The following is a 21,016-nucleotide window of genomic DNA, read 5'->3' as shown; positions in this document are numbered from 1 at the left end:
TGCAATGCATGTGGCTAGTGTCAGAGTAAAGTCCTGACTGAATGAAAATCATTAGAACCTGTTTACGTCACGTTAACGAAGAACAGCTGAAAAGTTACCAGGTTTATCAACTGTAGCAGCAATTTCGCTCCAACTCCTCCTCTTGTCATTTCTATATTCTTTGCCTGTTGAATAAACATTAATGTTGTTTCCACATATCATCTCCAATGTCTGCTGGACTTCAGGTTGCGCCGTGTCAGCTGTTTGGGATTCCCCTCCGTAATTTCCCCTCAGAAAGCTGGAGGAGAATCCAGGCTTTCTGATTGGCTGCCTGTCACATTCAACAGGCTGTGTTAAGATCCCAGTCGGGGAAAACCCTGATTTAGATCGGAGCGGCAACGACGATCTACCGTAACACACCACACAATCTTAGAAAGACCAACTTTCTAAGATTGTTGTAAGGGGAAAAATAGGAGCAATAAATCATGTAGTGTGAATTATTGCATCAGGTAGTCGATGTGCCCATCTTCTCTATTTAAATCTAATTATTACTGAAGGGCAACATAATAAACAGACTTCATAATCTGCAGTCTTTTGGTTGAATGCAGTATTTATTTACACTTTGCCTTTATGTTTAGTTTTTTTTTCAAGTGAGTCTTTTGTTAATGGAGACTGAGAATCCATTTTATTTTTGTTTTTGGTTGTTTATCAGCTCAAGTGTTTAGTGTTCTTTTGAAAATAAAGTGTATCTATCTTTGGCAGGAAATCACATGTGTTATTACGTCATTTCCATTAAATCAGTGTAAAAAGGTCTTCAAACAATATTATCGTTTATCGCAATAATTTTTGAGACAATTAATCGTTGAGCAAAATTTGCTATTGTGACAGGTCTACCTGGTGTTTATATTTCCAACATAGATGTTAGGAAGAAAGCTTGTAGTAAAGTATATTTTTATATGACATAGAGGATGATTTGTGTGGGGATAATAGTGGTAAAACTGGAGAAAAGTCCCATTCTGAGCACGCGCCGTTGAATCATGCTGTGACTAAACACTTAACGGGCAGAATATTCCTCTATCGGCCTGCAGGACGCTGCAGCCTTTTGGGCTCACGCAACACAGACGGCACGAGTGTTAAAACGATTAAACCGCCTGCAAGACGTAAACAAACCAAACATATGTGAACCAGGCCAGACTGCTCTGCGCAGAAACATCCAGGATGCTTAAATATTCTGCTTCTATGTGTTTCCCAGACACATGTTACAGAAAAAGGTTATAAACATAAATTTAAATTGGACTCTGTCTCTTTAAGAAGTTCCTGCTCTTTCTGAAACTCATTCCAACATGGCTCCTCTTTAACCCTTCACGTTTCTACCAGCGTTGCTCTGACGAGTAGCTCCTATAATGAGCTCAGCAAATGCACCAGGTGTTTGCTAAAAGCTGCTGGCTAGTCTGACGGAGCTGAGTGGGGGAGGAGCTGCACCTCGAAGGAGGGGCTAGGTCCACCCAGGGGTTTTGCAGCTGAATGGTTGCCATGGAGATTGAAGGATTTCTCAAACATGAATTACAGAATCAGGTATGTTTTTGATGAGGAAATAACTTTAACATGATGAAAAGCTACAAAAAAAGAAGTCAATTTTATGTGATACTAATACATAATAAAATCCTTTAAGTAATGAACGTTACTTCTATCAGAAATGTCAGATTTATCTACTACAAATGAATAAATAGATGAACAACAACAGATGATCAATGAGGGTGAACAAGAAAACAAATGAAAACCTGCAGATGTGTTCTGCTTTGTCTTCTTCATGTTTAATTCGTTCGTTGGTTGAAAAAGTGCTTTCCCTTCCCGACGTCCTTTTTCCCCACATTAGTCACATTTCAGTGTTTCAGGACATAAATGTATTTAAATATTTGTCAAAGTTTGATTCCTTATCTGTTTTTTTCCATACTTCATACCTGAGACTGTATGTGAAATGTAACATAAAAGCCCGTGTTTAAAAATCTCTCAATGTAAGTTTGATTTTTAATTAAAAGATAATGTGAAATGTTTTATTTCTCATATTTTTGCACTTAAAAACTTGAGACTAAAAGTAATATTTGAATCACTTTACATTTTAAGCAATAAAATGTTTTTTTATTTGAAAAAGGAAATTAATTGTTTTTTTACAAGCATTTTCTCTCATGTTTCTTTTACTGTTTTATTTTCTTTTCTTCTCCCTTAAGTACAGAATAATGTGTTGGGTAAAACATAAAAGAAACGGTGTTGGATCAAATAAGTTTATGCTTCTGCCTAACTCCTTTTCAAACAGTTATTTAAACATAAATAATGGTATTTAACCTGTGAATGTGAGATAAATAAACTTTAACTAGCTTCAGTAACTGCTGCAAAACATAAATTTTTATTACATTACTACAGTAGCTTAATCATCAGAATAATTAATAAAATAATTCATTCATTCATTTTATTAATAGTTTACAACAGCTGGAGAGTTTGTGATATATTATGCAAGAAAGAAGATGTTTGCAGTGAGAAAATGTTTCCCTGGATGAAGTCAGTTTAAAGTCGTAGTTAAAGCTGCAGAAATGTTCATAAACCCGGGAAGTTTTCTTTATCTGCTGCAGAAGACGGAGCGAGTTTTCCCTGCAACCAGCCAGGGATCGATGCAGCCTGCAGGAACTCCATCCGTCTGACTCCGATCGCTACGCTGCATTGTCTCAGTTTTCTGCATAAACGCTTGCAGTCATAAATATTCATGACCGGTAGGCGGACCTCAAGGTCAGTGCAGCATGTGGGTAAAAATCCATTTGGATCAAACATGCAGAGAAGCCTCAATAAACAGCAGATAGATGATTTCAAAGAGCTCAGATGTGCAACCACTGAGGCAGCAGCACTAAGAAAAAAAACTGATGTTTTGAATCAACCACAGAGTCTGTTTGTATTATTACAGTTTGATTCATTTCAGTCAGCTACAGACATTTAAAACTTTTATAATGCCACTTTGAAGGAACTTAAGACAGAAAAAACTATAAATATAAGGGATTTCATTTAAAGTAAATGTTTAAATTTCCTTTGGTATCAATATAGTGTCTTAATTGAATTTTGGGGTAACAAGTTTGCTGCACTGAAAGTAAAGGGGCTGAATAATATTGCACACCCCACTTTGCAGTTTTTAATTTGTTAAAAAAGTTTAAAATATCCAATAAATTTTGTTCCGCCTCACGATTGTGTTCCACTTATTGTTGATTCTTCACAAAATAATTAAAATTTTAGATCTTTGTGTTTGAAGCCTGAAAAGCGGCAAAAGGGTGAAAAGTTCAAGCTGGCCGAATACTTTCGCAAGGCGCCGTATGTCTCTCTGAACCCATGGAGAACCTAGCTTACAGTTTTGGGGGGGTTTGCGCATAGCATCGTACAATTTAGCAGCAGAAATGAGCCGTTGGCAAAAACGAACGTCGGCCATCCAACTTGCAAAATTTTTTCACTCAAAATAGACATAAAAAGCTAGCTAGCTAGCTAGCTAGCAAGGTATATCGACTGCTATTTAGCGATAGCCGCAACCACTTCAAATCACAGAATGCAATAAAGATGATTAAATTGTTGCGATATGCCAAAATTTAAGGTCAACTTTCATTTTTAAATGAATTTAAGACATTTAAGACCTTAATTTATCTAGCGATGAACTCTGATCTGAACCTTTAGAGTCACATAACGATGGTTACAAAATCAGCCTTCTGTCATCTGGAGAACATTTCCAGGATTAAAGAACTAATGTCTCAGCAAGTTCCAGAGTAACTCATCCAGCGTTTATTTTTGCATTCTGCATCAGAACCAGAACCAACGACGGAGATGCAGCATTCAGCTTCTATGCACCACAAATCTGGAACAAACTCCGAGGAAACGCAAAACAGTCAAAAATCTAAACTAAAAAAGCATTAGAGTTGCTTTTGATTAATGATAACTGAAACATTGACCAACATATTGATGAATATTTGCTTGATGATTTGACAAAATGTAATATTTATTGCTTGTTTAATAATTGGTTACTTTGTGACGTTTTAATGATGTAAAGCACTTTGAACCGCGATCCTGCTGTGTCTGTGTTTAATAGCTGTTAAAACCTGCACACACACACACACACACACACACACACACACACACACACACACAGAGTACCAAGCATCAGATGGTGAGCGTGAGAGATAGGACTTTATAACCGTCTCCTCGATCTCGTGACTGCTCTCTGAAAATCCCGGGATGCGTTTGTGACGAAACAGGGGAGAAAAACAGCTGCACAAAGTGAAGCCAGCTTTGCATATTTCCATCACCTCTACATATTTGGGTTCAGAGACGCTTCTTGTGGGTGTAAATTACTTATTTTTAAGTTTATTTGATCCATAAACAGGAATTTAAATTAGTCAGGAACCACCAAGTTTCCGAAAAGCCACATTTTCACGGTCAGAGGAAGCAAACATTGAGTTATTTGGTGAAGAATATTGGAGAAGGCTTTTATACCTAAAGGCACTAAACCAACCATCCAGCATGGTGGTGGCAGCATCATGCTGTGGGTCTGAAATGATTGCATAAAACAAAGAATACATTTTGTATTCTTCAACGTCCCTTCAGATCAACCAGATCAGGGGGTCCTAAGTGTGGAATGTTTTTTTTGGCCCCTGAATACGTGTCAGAAATTATTTTAAAAAAATTAAAAATAAAAATAAAAAGATGGTCAAGGTCAAGATGACTGTTTTTTTTTTTATTAGGGCAGCAGCCATTTTGATGTTGTGGATCTTTAAAGAGATGCAGATTTCATAAAATAAAAAATAAAATCACAATAAACTTATATATTTTATATAAAATATGAACTTATATACAATTATAATATTTGCCTTTTTATTTCCATAAATGTTTTGTGCCAACAGTCGTTTAAATTTGCCAGTTTTGGTGCCCAGGACTAAACGTTTGGACACCACTGGACTACATGATTGAAACTTGGACAAAACTGAAAGGATCTCCTGTAGCAGTCAGTATTACAGCGATTCTGAAAAAGGCTCTGACTGAAGACACCGTCTCATTTTCATAGTTTCAGCAACAACTCTTAAAACAAAACATATATATATAAAACTTAAATGCTGCAGCTACTTTTCCCAAAAATCCAAATATTTTTCCAAAGTTATTGCAACAAGTAGAATCAACACTAGAAATAATAATTTCCTAATAAAAACCTTTAAAATTTGTGAAATACTTTTAAATTTTAGTTCAATGTGAAATAGAAACAAAGAAAAAAATCCCCAAAGTGAATCAATTGGGTCAGATTGTGTTCTGTTTGCTGTTTGTGCGCTGCGTCCATCTGCATGAAGTGAGAGGCGGCTCTTTGTCCGTATGTTTTCTGCTCCAGTGTCACCAGCACAAGCTGTGGCACATTTCTGCGCTTGGCAAAAGAGGAGAATCTGCACTGAACACGAGCCAGAAGCGGCTCGTTTCTCTGATTATGAGGAATATTCAATCAGAAACTTCTGAACATGGCTGACAAGTTTTTAAAAAAAACTGTATCCTGAAGGGATTCGAGAAGGTTTTCATCATCATGGAAGCTTTTTAAAACTATTTCTGTAATATAATGTGGATTTACTTATTCGTGGATTTTTCTGTGGAATGCAAGTTACAATTTTTCACAACAAAATCAGCCTGTTCGCTGATTTATTCTTAGATTAGATCTAAAAAATGCAGCTTGGGAAGCTAAAATATGTCGCAATGCTAACTGAGATGCTGTTAGACCCACTGATTTGAATCCCCAAGAGTAAAGCAGATTGTAGATCAGAGGTGTCCAAAGTGTGGTCCAGGGACCGTTTCTGGTCCTTGAAATTATTTTGTTGTGGTCACAAATCAAGAATGGTAAAAATTTGGCCAAGAAAACAGAAAGCAATTAATTTTTATTCTACTTTAAATAAAAATAATTCAATTGTCATACGAGTTTATCTTAAAGTACTTTGGTACCAAACTGTGATGTTAGGAAGGAGCAGGACTTTTCTCAAGGTCAAAAAATGTGACAAAAAAAGCACCTCATATTGAAAAGTTAAGAAAATACCCCAGTAATATAGATAAATAATTTTCAACTAAATTAATTAATTGATAATTAAAGCAAAATTTCTTTAATTATCAATCGTCTGGTTGATAATCATCCGATGTAGCAGCTGGATGATTGACGAACGGCTGCATTGTGAGACTGCCTGGTGTCGTGAGACCCATGCAGATGCACAAACAGACGTTCACACAAGTATCATAAATCATCACACACACACACACACACACACACACACACACACACACACACACACACACACACACACACACAGGCTTGTAAAGGCAGCCATGTGTCAAACTGTTCAACCCAAAGTTGAACCTTTGTACCAGCAGCCAGTTCATAACCAATCAAAACATAAATACGTATAAAAAACAACAAAAATACGAAAATCTGAAAATGAGTTAGACTTTCAAAAATATTTTTTAAAATCTCTTGCATTTCATCAAGGCCAACAATTTAAAAAAAGCAACAACATGACGTGGTAATGAGGCAACATGAACAGAAACGCAGGCACACACACGGCGAGCTGCGCCGCCTCATCGTCAGTCCGTTTGAGGAGCGGGTATCAAGGCTGTTGCCATGGAAACTGGCTCCCAGTGCCAGTGCTGCTGCTGCTGTTGGGATACGGGACAAGTCAGACGTAAACACGCGGTCACCACGGTAACCCGTTCGATGCCATCTACGTGAACAGACTCCCTCTTTTGTTCACCTCTGATGTGAAACTGGATGTCAGAAGCTTCATGTGATTTTTTTTTCAGTCGATTATTAAACCATTATTTATAAAAACTTACTTCAGAGAGATATTAACAGGTAAGTTTAGTTTATATTAGAACACAATAGAAACATCCTTTATTGTCCTGCAGAGGAGAAATTCAGATGTCACAGCAGAAAGTTAAGGTAACAGAAAATATAAAAATATGAACAACAGACTGCAAGGTACAGAGAAATTATAAAAAAATAAAATAATTAAAAGCAATGTGCAGCTGAGGTGGTTCAGTTAGGGAAGAAAAATGTACAATATGTTCATATATATATATATATATATATATATATATATATACTGTATATATACAGTACAGACCAAAAGTTTGGACACACCTTTCTAATTCAATGGGTTTTCTTTATTTTCATGACTATTTATAAGGCAATAAATCCCACTTATTAACCTGACAGGGCAGGTTGACCTATGAAGTGAAAACCATTTCAGGTGACGACCTCTTGAAGCTCATCAAGAAAATGCAGAGTGTGTGCAAAGCAGTAATCACAGCAAAAGGTTTGAAGAAACTAGAATATAAGGGCTATTTTCAGTTGTTTTACACTTTTTTGTTTAGTGCATATTTCCACATGTGTTATTCATAGTTTTGATGCCTTCAGTGTGAATCTACAATGTCAATAGTCATGAAAATAAAGGAAACTCATTGAATTAAAAGGTGTGTCCAAACTTTTGGTCTGTACTGTATATATATATATATATATATATATATATATATATATATATATATATAAAGCACAGCTGAAACAATTAATCGGTTTAATCGTGATTAATCGTTTATTTATTTATGAATCGTTCAGAACGGATTTCACCAAGAAAACGACCAAATCACAGAGTAAGAGTCCGACTCAACTCTAATCCAGACACAACAGGTCAGACCTGGTGACCAAATTTAAACCAGAGTCAAAGACACAAGAGGAAAAAAATGATGCTATTTACTCTGTAAATTACAAATTACATTTTATATATTAGAAAAAAAAAAAAAAAGAATAAATTTCCACTGAAAAACTCTAGATTCAAAAGTAAAAAAATTCTGGCAAATTTTTGAGTTCCCAACTCAGGATTTTCAGAATTTTTTTCTCACAAATGTTTGACTTTTGAAACTCTGAATTTCCATGATTTTTCAACAAAATCTCTTAGATTAATCTCAAAATTTCTTAGTTTCCTCCCTGGTAATTTAACTTTTCAAACTCAAATATTCTTGTATTTTGTTTTAGAAAATTTCTGAGATTAATCTCAAAGTAGTTTTTTCTAGAAAATGTTCAGCTTTTGAAATTCAGGATATTTCCATGTTTTTCTAGAAAAAATCTGAGATTAGCCTCAAAATTTTATTCCATCCTAGAACATTTTCAACTTTTCAAGCTCAGACATTTCCAAGCTTTCCTACAAAATTTTCTGACACTAATCTCATATTTCTAGTTTTTTTTCTAGTAAGTTTTCACACATTTTTTTTAGAACATTTCTAACAATCTCAAATTTTGATTTGTTTTTCTAGCAAATTTTCAAGTTTTCAAGCTCAGAAATTTCAAACAAATTTTCTAGAAAATTAATCTAAAAATTGTTTTTTGGTGGAAACTGCCTCCTGTTTTCTACCTACAGTGGCTCTAATGCATCATTGTAAATCTTGCAGAAATCCACATTTTAAGCTTTGATCGGAACTGTTGATTTGAAATTCTTGTTATTTTTGGGGGTTTTTTTACCCAGGTTTCAGAGTCAAACATCCACACAGGCTGCGGTGATGAGCTGCAACGTTGGGCCTGATAGTCGGGAGAAGTCGAGCAGACACGACCGAGAGGGGCTGCCCGCAGTCACATCGGCTATGAATCAATAATCCTGCCTCACAAAGCACCAAACACACACACACACACACACACACACACACACACGGTCCGTCTCTCCTTCACAAATATAGACCATGAACACTGCAGTTCCATCGATGCTGAAACCTCCTTTCACAGTCGCTACGGAAAGCTGAATTAATGAATTACTGAATTAATTTGTGAACGCAGGAAACACGTCTGACCTCCTTCTGACTGAAATGTGAACGCCAAGCGGACCAGAAGCCGTACCAAAAGTAGGAAGTAGACTACAGCGCAGGGTATTCTGGGTAAATACAACCAAAACAAATGCGCTAGGCTAGCGCTAGGCTAGCACTAGCAGGATAAATGGCTTTTGGTTTTTATCCACTGATAAAAGAAAAACTTACAAAATCTAACGCTACTCCATTTTTGTTTCCATTTCTTGAAGAAGGAAATTGTGCTTAGTGTCTTCCTGGAAGACAGGTTTTTGTGTTGTTTCCTTCAGTGTAGCGCCCCCACAGGTGAGGAGGGGAACCGGTTGCTCAAAGGGTTTGGTTGACTCAGTGTGAAAGAAAACCACAGCAGCTGAAAATGCAACAAACGTTGCAGTTTTGATCCCCAGTTGAACCGAGTCTCTCGGACTATCAGAAGCTTAAACCTGGAAGCCCGTATTTACCATCACTGTTACTGGTGTATAAAAAAACTTAGAATAATTAAAATAAACAATGTAGATCAAAAACTGGAAAAGAATTTTACGTGTTAGCTGTGCTAAAAGAAAGGCATGTGGTTTTTGACTGAATACATTTATTCTCAGTATAACAGCAGCAGTTGAGTCACTTTCTTTCAAAATGCCATTTTCAGCCAAGTTTAACGAAATAGACAGAAAAGTAAGTTTTCAGTGAATGCTGATTATTTTCTTTGGATAAACGTGTTTCTGCTTAGCTTGGTAATAAAAAGACGAATACTTTGGGATGTACTTAACATTTTCTACTTAAAGAAAATTATTTTCCAAATAAAAAATCTCCATCTGCATTGTGCTGGACAGGTAAACTTTGTATCATTCTTGAACTGCCGTTTGGTGCCGCATGTTAAAGTGCTGCCAATTAGCTGTTGCACTATGACGCAAACATGGGACTGCTGTTTTGTTCAGTCTGTGGATGTGTGTCTGTCCCTACCAAATAAACTCAAATAAATAAATTAACATCAGTCCAAGGGCCACAAATGAACTCAATACTTAAAGAATACAATAAAGAATATAAACTCTAACGGCCAGTGGCTTCAAACAAAATGTTTAGCAAAGCAACAGCTGAATCCAGCGGCTTCAGTTAGAACCAAAAGATCTGCTGCGTTTCTGATAGAAAGGAGCCACAAAAACAACATTAATTTTGTTTGTTTTAAGCGGCGGCCATCTCTGCACGTTTCCACGCTCAGATCGCACAAAACCGCTCCGTTTGAAGACGCTGCAGGTAGATAAACAACCGAACAAACGGTGCAAACAAAACGAGACGTCAGCTGAAGTCAGATTTGCACTGTAAAAACTCAACAGTGCTGGACACAAACAGAGGTTCACGAGAAACAAAAACAAATCAATCCGTCTGTTTTCAACTAATCAAAGAATGAAAAAGTTTTGGGGGTTTTTGCCAAAAACTGTTATCTGTTGAATCTGTTAGAAAAAGAAGAAAAAAGGTTTTGTTTTTCACATTTTCAATTTCAGTTTAAGGATCAAAAATAAGAATTGAAAACTGAGTTTGATTTGAATATTTTCTGCTCAGATCTTTGTGACCCAGAAATTATTCTACAAACTGAAGATTAACTGAAAATCCTGTAAACAAGAAGTGGGCAATATGAATGTTTAATTTTATCCCAACAAATCACAATAAAAATGATTTAAAAAACATTTCTTAACTTTTTTGGTGCCCCTTTATATTAAAATGGCTAAAAAACAGTTCACAGATGTTATTAACTCCACTCTAAGCACATTATAACTCATTAATAACTGTTTATTATGCATTAATTAGGGGAGACAAGGAGACAAAATCTGCCTGTTCCTAACCGAATATTGAAACAAGTCTGTTCACCTATATATTTGATCTAAAGTTGTTATTGATTTATTAACTTGTAAGCACAATAAGCATTCATAGATGTATTTTTTAGCATATAGTCTCATTCTCTCCTTTAATTAATGCATAATAAACAATTATTCATGCTATATTAAGTATTTATAGATGAATGGATGACATATCTATAAACTATTTGTTAGGGGAACCTTTTTGTAAAGTGGCACCGTGTTTGTTTTAGCTAACTGTGAATGTCTGTGAATCCATGGCACAAAAACTGCTTTTGGAAAATATTTCCATTTGAAATAAGTTTCTTCAGAATGCCATTACTTAAAAAAGTGTGATTTATACCACTAAACTGCACACAGTAAATGCATTTAATTCTTTTCTAATTTACTATTCGTTAATAATAATGGAGAAAATTGTAAAAAAAAAAAAAAAACTACAATAATACCGTTTCTTTTTTTTTTTAAAATATCAACTGAAATTTATTGAGACCATGACAAATCAAAACTTATATCTTTTCACAATACAATAAATGCCTAACTATTCAGGAGGGAGAAATTTTCAAAAGCAGCTTAAATAATCTTTATTAAGTGATATTACTGCCAAAATGTAGTTTTATATATGTTGATACCAAATTCTGCATGCATTTAAAGGTAATGTTTGCAAAACAAACTAAAATCTTAACACAAATTTCCTTCTTATATGAATCCAACCAAAGCGTCACCAGATAACTCACACTTTGCATGCAGAACAGATTCAACATCTTAAAATATTAAAGTCAGATTCGGTTCTCCAGCCCATTTTTCAATTTCTAATTTTTGATCTGAGAATAAAACTGAAAATGTAAAGAAAACTTTTTCACGTAATTTTGTAGCCAATTCAAAAGCCAAACAAACCAAACGATCACTTTTTCATTTTTGGTTATCAACTGAAAGTAGAAATAAATTTTTCAGACAGAACTTTTACAGATTTTGAAGGTTCCCAAAACGCCTAATAATGCAGATTAGTTAGGAAATGATTGCTATGAGTCATCTGGTAAATTTCATCCACTTATGCCTCCAACAATACAACATTGGTTGAAGCAAAACTTTATCAGAAATACCAAAATACAACTTATTTAGTGATTAATGTGCAACATCACACATAGAAATCAGTTTTAAACACTTCAAAATGCTAAATTAGTGAATATTACCAGGTTTAGTTTTCATATGGTGCTGTAGGTCAGATGCAATAAAAATCCAGATAAATATGTTGGTTGTCCTGTTCAACAATAAATACAATCAATCAGTAAATGACACTAAATCAATCAAAAGCAATTCATGTATGTAGTCCATATTTAATCCACTTAAATGAGTAAATAAATAAACATATTTAATGTAAACAAACGTTGTTATGATTATTCATTTTTGTTGAAACTCTTCCGCTAATAGTGAAGATAAGTGTGCTAACATTAGCACACTTAGCTTCCACTAAAAGAACTTTTTCCAAATTAATTCTAAATGATAATTTAATTTACTAATTTAAATTTTCCAGTTGAATGAAGTTCGACATCTGTGTTGACGTTTTGGTAATTAATCATTAATAATTCTTTATGTAGTTAGATGTTCATAGTTATGCTCTTATTTTGAAGTCTGTTTACACAGTTCTACTTCCTCCATTAAAGTTCTTTTTTCTCCCAAATAGTTTATTTCAAACAAGATATTAACATAAATATAATATTTAAAAGCATTAGAGAATGTGTAAATTATAATGTTAATGTATGATTTTGAATTGAAGCTAATGCTTTAGCATTAGCTTCTGCTAACTACTATGCCAGCTCAGTGTTTTAACTACAACTAACTTTGTAGCTAATCTTATAAATTATCATTTGTTTTCTTACTTTTTAATACATTTTGTTTCTCTGTAGTAGCGCATAAGCCTGAGCTGCAACTTCTTCGAATGTCTTAAAATAATTGTGAGTAAATAAAATAATAACCTGGTGGGTAAAAGCATTAAATAAAGATTAGTATGAGCGTGCTGGCTAAAAAAACAGAAGCGTCATCTCCAGAAAACCCACTAAAACCTCTGACTCATCTTTCAGCTCAGCCTGACTCATAATTATAAACAAGCATCATCCAAAGCAGAGCAAAATATCAAAATATATTTTTTTAAAAAAACAGTGAATCTGATGGATCCAAACAACGCCAAGCTGAAAACATCCCTCAGATGATTTCCCATAATCCTCTTTAGGAATTAGTTAGGAAAACTCACACAGCAGTAATCCAGGTTTAACTGGGTGTTAAACTGGATTAAACAGAATATGTGTGAGATTTACCTGATCATTCATATCAATCTGGAGGTTAAATTCAGTAAAGTGGAAGTACAAACCTGCTGCTTGTCCTTCTTGAGGATTTTCATCTTCTAACCGTTCACAGCATCTGTCAACAGAAATAAATAAATCTGATTATTAAACATTAAGAAACCATCTGAGAGGGAGAAATAAAGCAAACCTGGGTTAAATTAATTTTAAAACAACAAAAGTTTAGAAATGTGAAATAAACCTGAGTACAAAATACTATAAAATATTAATTTTGCATAGTCGGCCCCCTTTAAATCCACTTTTAAATCTTTATTGTTGAAAACTGAGCTCCTGATTGGTTTGTAATCTGCTCCATTGCTCAGCCCAGTGGTGCCCAAAGATTTTCTGGGCCCCCTATGGATTACAATAAAATCCCCCCAAAAAAGAAAAACAAAATCAACTGGTCCCTCATGGTTCAACCAGACATAAACCTTTACACATATTTTGTTTTCAAACTCCCCTGAAGTTTATTTCACACTTCAGGTTGCAACAAAACAAACTGCAAACCATCTTTACAGTGAAACACTTTTGTGTAACTGTGTTTGTGGCACACTTGATGTGATAGGCGTGTGCATCAGACATTTATAGAAATACGGAACAAATGGGTTCAATATGGAACGCAACACTTAACAGCCAAATACGGGACCAGTCTGTATTTTACGGGAAGGATGGCAACCCTAGTTCCAGAGTGCAATGGTTCTAAAACGTACCGGTGTCCGTTGTCTTGTAAACAGAATAAATGGACATTTTCTGTCAGAGAATCCTTTGCTCATGCAGAGTATGAAACAAAACATATCTGCTTTCTACAAGCCACAGAAAAAAAAAACTACCGACAATACTGGTGTTAAGACGATTTGTGTTTCCCCATGAGATACGGTTCCCCAGCGTCTCCTCGCCGCTCTGCACAATTACAAACTAAAACATTTCTGAAGAAATTTAAACCAGGCCTGCCAAAGTGTGACTGCCGGTTGGAACCCAGCGTTCTGATGCTAAAACTTAGCATCAATGCTAAAGAAAGCTACAACCTAGTTAATAGCATTTGGAGTATCAATATTTTGTTGACCAACATGAACTCAATCCATTCAGTGTTCAAACATTAGTGTATATGCTAAAATTATCCAAAATGCTAATATTAGCCTAAACGCTATCAGTGACATTTGGGGTATCACTAGCATGACTTGCTCCATTCAGTATATTAAACATAGCTAATAAATAAAAGGCTAAACTGCCTATTTAATGGAAAAGGCAGTGCTGCCACTAGTTACTGCTAATGCTCGGCTGCTCAGGCCTAATAAAGAAAGATTTTTCATGCACTTTTCCTTTGAGTTTGGTAAAAATCTGATAAATATTAGAGACACGTGTGATGCAGAAACAGAGAACATCTGCTAACCCTTACCCTTTCTGTTGAAAACTGTTCTCACATCAATGAACTCAGCGCTTTTTAAAAACATGATTACATTTATAAGCTTGATTTAAACAAAGTCTACACTACAAGTTTCCAAATTCCATATTAAATCAGTCTTATTAAAAATGCTAAAGTATTTATTGTGATTTGTTTTCTGATTGGTGTAGAAATGGGATCCCTAAATTAGATCCATTTGGGGGGAAAAAGCCTGGTTCAAAAAGAGGCCTACACGTTTATGTGTTCAACACTTGAGCAACAGGAACTGGATTTGGGTCACTCTTTCTTTCTTAAAAAACATTTGTTGCATTAAGTGTAAGCATTTGTGATCGTAGTTTTCTTAAAATTAACAAAAAGCATGGTTATATTTACCATTAAAGAGAAAACAGAAAAGGTGGGTAATGAAAGAAAAATACTTTATGTTCCATCTTGTGACAATTTTAATTTTTCTTTAAGGTTGTTTTCCCACCTGGTATATTCTGATTGATTCAGGTCTAAATTGGAAACATTTGTTACATTTCCAGCTGCTGTGAAAACCAGTCAAACCAGCCAAACCTTTGGAAAACCTGTTCCCCTCCTGGCCTTTGGAGGCGCTGCACCAAGAACAATTAAAGGAACTAACACAAAAAACCTGTGAAGACGACGACGAGCGCAACTGTCTTCTTTACAAAATGTAAACAAAAATGGAGTGGCATCAGAGTTTAGCAGTTGCAGGATTTCTCTTATGTCTCTGGTAAAAGCTATTGCTAGCCTAGCGCGTTTGTTTTGGTTATATTTACCCAGAATGCCCTGTGTTGTAGTCCACTTCCTGCTTTTGGAGCGATCTGGAGTTCACATATCCATTCAAACGGTAGGAGAGTTCACTTTTATCAAAAAGAGACTGAAGTTTTTAGGTTAACCAGAATTCGATTATGCATTCACACTTCCTCAAGCGAACCGACCTTTGACTAGGCCAGAGGTCTGCAACCTTTAAAATCAAAAAAGCCGGTTTTACCCTCAATCCAGCTAAATAAAACTAATTTAGAGCCAAAAATGTTAAACATTTTGTGAAAACACTGCTTATAATTTTTTTAAACGTCTATTAGGGCTAGGCGATATGGAATTTGAATTTTATCCCGATATTTTGTATCACTACTGTGATAACAAAAACTATTTAGGGAACTGCATGTCGCAGCATTCATAGCGCCACAAATGTAAAAGCTGCTCTTGAAAAAATTTCCTATTTAAAATAAGTTTCTTCAGCTTCACCGAAAGAAGTGTGATTTGTATCACTAAACTGCACATAAATACTTAATTTAATTCTATTTTCCAGTGTCACACTGCCGGATAGGACAAGTATTAAAAATAGTAATAATGATATTTTTGAATTTACTGATATTCATTGATGCTCTCGTGGAAAAAAAACTGTAGAGAAAATAGTAAAAATAACATTTTAATAAGTTTTTTGAATATTATATGAAATTTATTGTGACTTTAATTAAAATTCTTAACATAAGGAATTTTTCCACTATAAATGATAAACGATTTAAAAAATTTTTAACACCCACCTTTAATGTCAAGTAAAGAAAATTTGTTCATTTTATTTATGTTTTTAGATTTTAAACTAGAGAAAAACAACTTTTTTGCAATCAAGTGTATAGATATATTTCCTTCTATGTTATATTATATTTGGGGAAAATATTCTCTATTTTATTTCCTCTAAAGTTAATACAAATAATTATATTAATAATTAATAGAAATAATTATATTCAAAATGTTTGTGATTTTTATAAAGGTGATTGTGAAAACACACAGTTTCCAACCTAAAGACAGTAAATAAACAAATAAATAAACATTACTGTTTCAGCTCATGAGGGAAAATCTGTTGGAAGGACAACTGTTACTCATGCACTCCACAAACTGTGAACGATTTGCATGATTAAAAACAACTGTCTGCCACACGCCTCAAGTTTTCCACCGCTCAGAAGTAGTGGCGGAAAACGCCCTGAACATGCCATGCTAACTGCAAGAAAAAAACAAAAGGGTGATGGAAGCACCATGCTGTGGGGACGACCTTCAGTCTTCAGCAGTCTTCTGCTCCTCTTTTGACATCTTTTCTGCATTTGTTATGATGTGTAACCATGGAAACAATGTATTTTTTACAGCGAATTAGCATCTCATTAGCTCAAATTACACCTAAGCTAACAATCCCAGAGGAGTTGGAAAAAGACGCTTCGTGGATGCAGAGCAGAGAAACATCATCTCCCCGACTCCAACGCCTTTTTCTACCTATACGGACAGAAAAGATGTCAAAAGAGGAGCAGCAAAAGCAAATGAAATTGATTAGCAGTTGGTGGTTTCATCCACAACAGGTTACTGTCATTCAGCAACCATCTTAAGTCAGAAACTTCTTTAGATTCGCTGCAAGACTGACTGCTACTGGAGATCCTTCGTGACCACAGCATCACCATCCATAACAACTGTTTCAGGACACAAGTTACGGCAACATCCAAGGCTTGGCAACATAACAAATGTTATAAATGACGATAAACTGTCCCAGAAGTTATTACGATAAACGATAATATTGTTGTTTTGAGAAGCATAATAACAGCAATGACATTATAATGCAAAAACACATTCTAAAAGATAAATAAAATTTAAATTCTAGTGTACATTTTACATTGGAACTGGAAGACATAAGTATACAAAATAAACAATAATAATTTAAGACCAAAACAATATAGTGGAGACTTTTGTCATCCAGTTTCTAGTAGAAAGAGAGAAAAACGATAACTCATGTAAATGTAAATTATTAAATTTATTTTAATTTATCATGTGATTAATTGTTTTATTGCTTATTGTGACAGAACTGGTTAGAAGCCATGAAGGATACAGCTAGCATGTGGAAGAATGGAGAATCCTTCTGTCATTTTGTTGGATTAAAAACAGACAATATCTAGAAATTATGATACAAGATATCGGCATCAACATCGATATAGGCCGATTTCCAACATTTATTTCCATCTTCTTGCTGTTTGTTTCTGGAGGTGGAGCAGGGAAGTTGCCATTTGTCATGTGACAGCGGTAGTAATGCAGCAAAGGATTGTGGGTAGTTTAACTGAAAAACCGGAGAAGTGAGCAGTGCAGACATTTTTTTTCTAAGTTGTCAAAAGGTTAGCAAAATATAAGTAATATAGGTAAATATCAGTTATGAGTAGGTCTGGGCAATAAATCAATAATAATATGTATCGCAATGCATGATAAATATCAACGGGCTATTTGCACCTGCCGCGATGACGTCACAACCGCATGCGCAAATGCGGCTCTTTTTTCGCTTTGAGTTACCATGACAGCTAGAAAAGACAAAGTCTTATTTCAGACGCAAATAAAACAATACTATGAACATTACTGTCTTCCTAATATAAAGGGCTTTTAAGTTTTCATGGATTTCCAAACAGTCCTGAATTAAGAAGACGGTGGCTTGTAAATATTCGTCGCTACCAGTTAAAGCTAACGGTGCACAGCAAAGTTTACAGCCTTCACTTCACTCCGGATCAACTTGTTCAGCCTAAAGCAGAAGGTAAAGGAGCCTCCTGTGTTATTTCCATGGACTCACTTCTGTATTCAGCCTGAAAGAGTTTATGGGAACCAGAGAGCAGACCAGAGCCAGACAGCCGAGCTACTGACCCGCCTGTACACACTGCTGGAAACACCGTCCTGCTTCACAAGAACATGCTAAACTAATAAAGCGAAATAACACGGAGACTTTAAGGAACACGGCCATATTTTTCTAAAAGCAACAACTGAACCTGAACCGTCAGCTGAACTAGAACTCCGACACCAGAGCTGCTCTACTGTTAAGCTATGGGCTTGTTGTTCCTCAGGCTGCAGAAGCAAAAAGCCTGAACCGTAAAATCCCCGTTACTTGGTCTCTGACACTAACGACAATAAACCACGTAATATACTTGAACACAAGGTAAAACATTGTCTGTTAGAATGGATGAAAAATGTTTAGATACTTAAATAGCACATTTTTACAAGACAAATGTCAGAGAATATTGCCTACTAGCATAAGCTAAAGCTAATGTTAGCCACAAAGTTTAAAGGAAGTAAAACTCACCTTCGTATCTGTGAATAACGAGGCGAACATCTTAAAACCTTTCTCCAGCTTATTGTTGGGGCTTCAGATCGATGTTCATCATTAACTGTTACCTTGGACAAGCCCTGCAGACACCCAGTGTGAAATGCCATTTTCAATAGACTGGAAACCGAGCCGCTTTGCCCCGAACGCTGAAGCTGAGGTGCAAAGAGCCCATAGATAAAATATTCAATATTCACTTAACTCTGATCCAGAGCCGCACAGCATTCTGGGAAATGTAGGCAAAGGAAAGACTAGCTGCTCAACTTCTCACTAGCTAAGCTGGTTTAGTGGCATCAACTCACTCACTCTTTGGTTACCTAGCAACAACCTGTTGAGTAGCATTTAAGATATTTAAACCACAAAACTAATCAGTGATTATTGATATCCACTGATACGAAATGTTTATATCATGATACATTTTTCCAGCCATATCATCCATTACGGTAATACAAATATCGGCCCAAATTTTCAAATAGAAAACAAGCTTTTTTCTCTGTTTATGCATAATAGGAAATAAAAATGGCAAACTGGATGAGTCTAGTAGCATGTAACATAACATAAATATGCCTGCATGCATTCAGACGGGAGTGAGGTGTGTTAGCATTCAGCTGCCATCCTTTGTCTCCAACACCTGGTCAGGTGTGCGTGAGCTCTCCCGCACACCTGGCTGCTGTAAAGAGTCAGGAGGCTAAGAGGCTAATAAGAGCCTAGCCGTCCTCAAACCTCTTTTTAACGAAGGCTAGCAGCTGCGGGGGCTAACGCGGCTAGCTGCCACAAGTTGGGAGAGCTGGCTAAGGATGGGAAGAGAAGTTGGCGGTGAGGAGAACCGAAAACCGGGAGGGAGAAGCAGCGGATAAAACCGGGAGGAAGGAGAAACGGAGACCGAGAGTCCTGTTTGGTGTTAGCCCCCGCAGCTAGCTCAGAGCTAGCTTCTGTAATGTCACTGCATCGCTGCTGTAAATACATCCAAACAGCCGCCTGTCTCCTTTACACGTGTGGACAGCCGCTAAAAACTCCGTCTTCCCGGGGAGAGAAAAGCCTCTCCCCACGGCGGACAGCTCACCTGCTCCGGACTCCCGGCCGCAGTCTCACCCCGGCGAGCCCGAGAAGCGGAGAAAAAGAGGCGCCCGCTGCTTTTTTTATTTCCAAGGACACAAAATCGCCATGACAGTTTAGAAAAATGCATAAAAAATTAGCACGCAACGGAGAGGGAGGGAGGGAGAGAGGGATGGGGAGGGAGGGAGAAAAGAGGAGTGGAATATCTATTTAATCCACATAAAGCTTCCAGCAGCCCGCACCGCGTTCAGCCTGGATGCGGGACTCCAGCTCCCGTCTGCACCCGCAAACATCATCGCCCCGCATCCCCAACTTAGAGGACGATTCTTACCTAAAATGGCCTCTGCAGCAGCCAAAACACAAACAGCCTTTTTTTAAATTTCACTGGGAAGTTTGGCTGCTGCAGCCAGCCTAACCTCGGCTCTCCGGATCTCACATTTTCCATTGGCTGCAGCCTTTAGCGCAGCTGGCTTCCCGCATGTTTCCATTGGTCCCGCAGCTGTCACGCAAAGCAAGCCGAGCCGGGTTTGTCTGAGAGCTATCGCGGCACCCCCGGGCTGTTTCTTTTTTCCTTTTTTCACATTCTCACTGAATCGCATTGCTGTGTGTCTGGGTTTTGTTCTTACCGCAGAGCTGCGGGAGGATCCAGTCCGCTTCCCACCGCAGGATCCGGCGTTCCCCCCTCTAATGCAACAAAGCCGAGGGGTTTGCATTTCTCCGCCGCTGCCTGCTGCATCCACCAATCATGTCGCTTTTTGCTGCTCCATCACTGCCGGGTCTGAAGGGCGGAAGGAAAGAAAAGCAAAGCGGCATTCCAGGTTCCGCTTCCCGGATGCTCAGCCTGGCTGCGGGGCTGGAAGCCGCTGGGAGCTCCGGCTGACGGTCAGTGTAGGTAGGAGAAATGGAGCTCAGTTTAGATTAGGGTCAGACTTTTTCTAGAAAAAAAGTTGGAGTTTCTCTGAGCTCAAGAAGATGTAAATGCGCAAGAAAAAAACTTTGTAATTTTGAGGTTAAATTCAGAAATTTCAACTTGGAAATTTCTGAACTATGACAGTTGAACACGTTTGAGAAAAAACTGAAGCTTTAAGATTAATCTAAAAAAAAAAAACAAGAATATCAGCAGAGCTGGAAAAGTTGTAAATTTGTTAATAAACAAAATTCTAAAATGTTTAGATTAACGAGTCTCAGAAATATTTCAAAAAAACTTTGAGATTCTTTGAGTTCAAATAGTTTGCAAGAAAAACCATTCAAATTTTGAGATTTCTCTTAGAAAGTTTCTAGAGAAATGTTGGAGATTCTTAAGAGTTCAGAAAGATGTACATTTCCATGCTTATAATAATTTAGTGTTTATTTCACAAAATTAATGAATCTCAAATTTTCTAGAAAAATCTTGGACATTTCT

At 36.5% G+C, this 21,016-nt stretch overlaps 1 protein-coding gene across 7 annotated transcripts in view; it reads right to left on the bottom strand.

Annotated features, from left to right (window-relative positions):
• chd6 (chromodomain helicase DNA binding protein 6) overlaps positions 1-20,717 on the bottom strand; it is a 66,284-nt gene extending 45,567 nt beyond the window's left edge. For 4 of the 7 annotated variants that reach the window (XM_023324713.1, XM_023324719.1, XM_023324717.1 and 1 more), the window contains exons 1-2: positions 19,622-20,208; positions 13,066-13,115 (exon numbers count right to left, since the gene is read on the bottom strand). In XM_023324713.1, coding sequence (XP_023180481.1) covers positions 13,066-13,095 — 30 coding nt within the window. In that variant the 5' untranslated portion in view covers positions 13,096-13,115; positions 19,622-20,208. Of the gene's footprint in view, positions 1-13,065; positions 13,116-18,537; positions 18,571-19,621; positions 20,209-20,240 lie in introns of those variants that run through there. The other 3 variants (XM_023324714.1, XM_023324716.1, XM_023324715.1) reach the window with 3 other exon arrangements.
• Between the last annotated feature and the right edge of the window lie 299 nt (positions 20,718-21,016).

Source organism: Xiphophorus maculatus, chromosome 20 (assembly GCF_002775205.1).
Source record: "Xiphophorus maculatus strain JP 163 A chromosome 20, X_maculatus-5.0-male, whole genome shotgun sequence".
NCBI classification, from domain to species: domain Eukaryota; kingdom Metazoa; phylum Chordata; class Actinopteri; order Cyprinodontiformes; family Poeciliidae; genus Xiphophorus; species Xiphophorus maculatus.
Note: the sequence above shows the minus strand (reverse complement) of the source record. Positions and strands in the feature narration are given on the sequence as shown.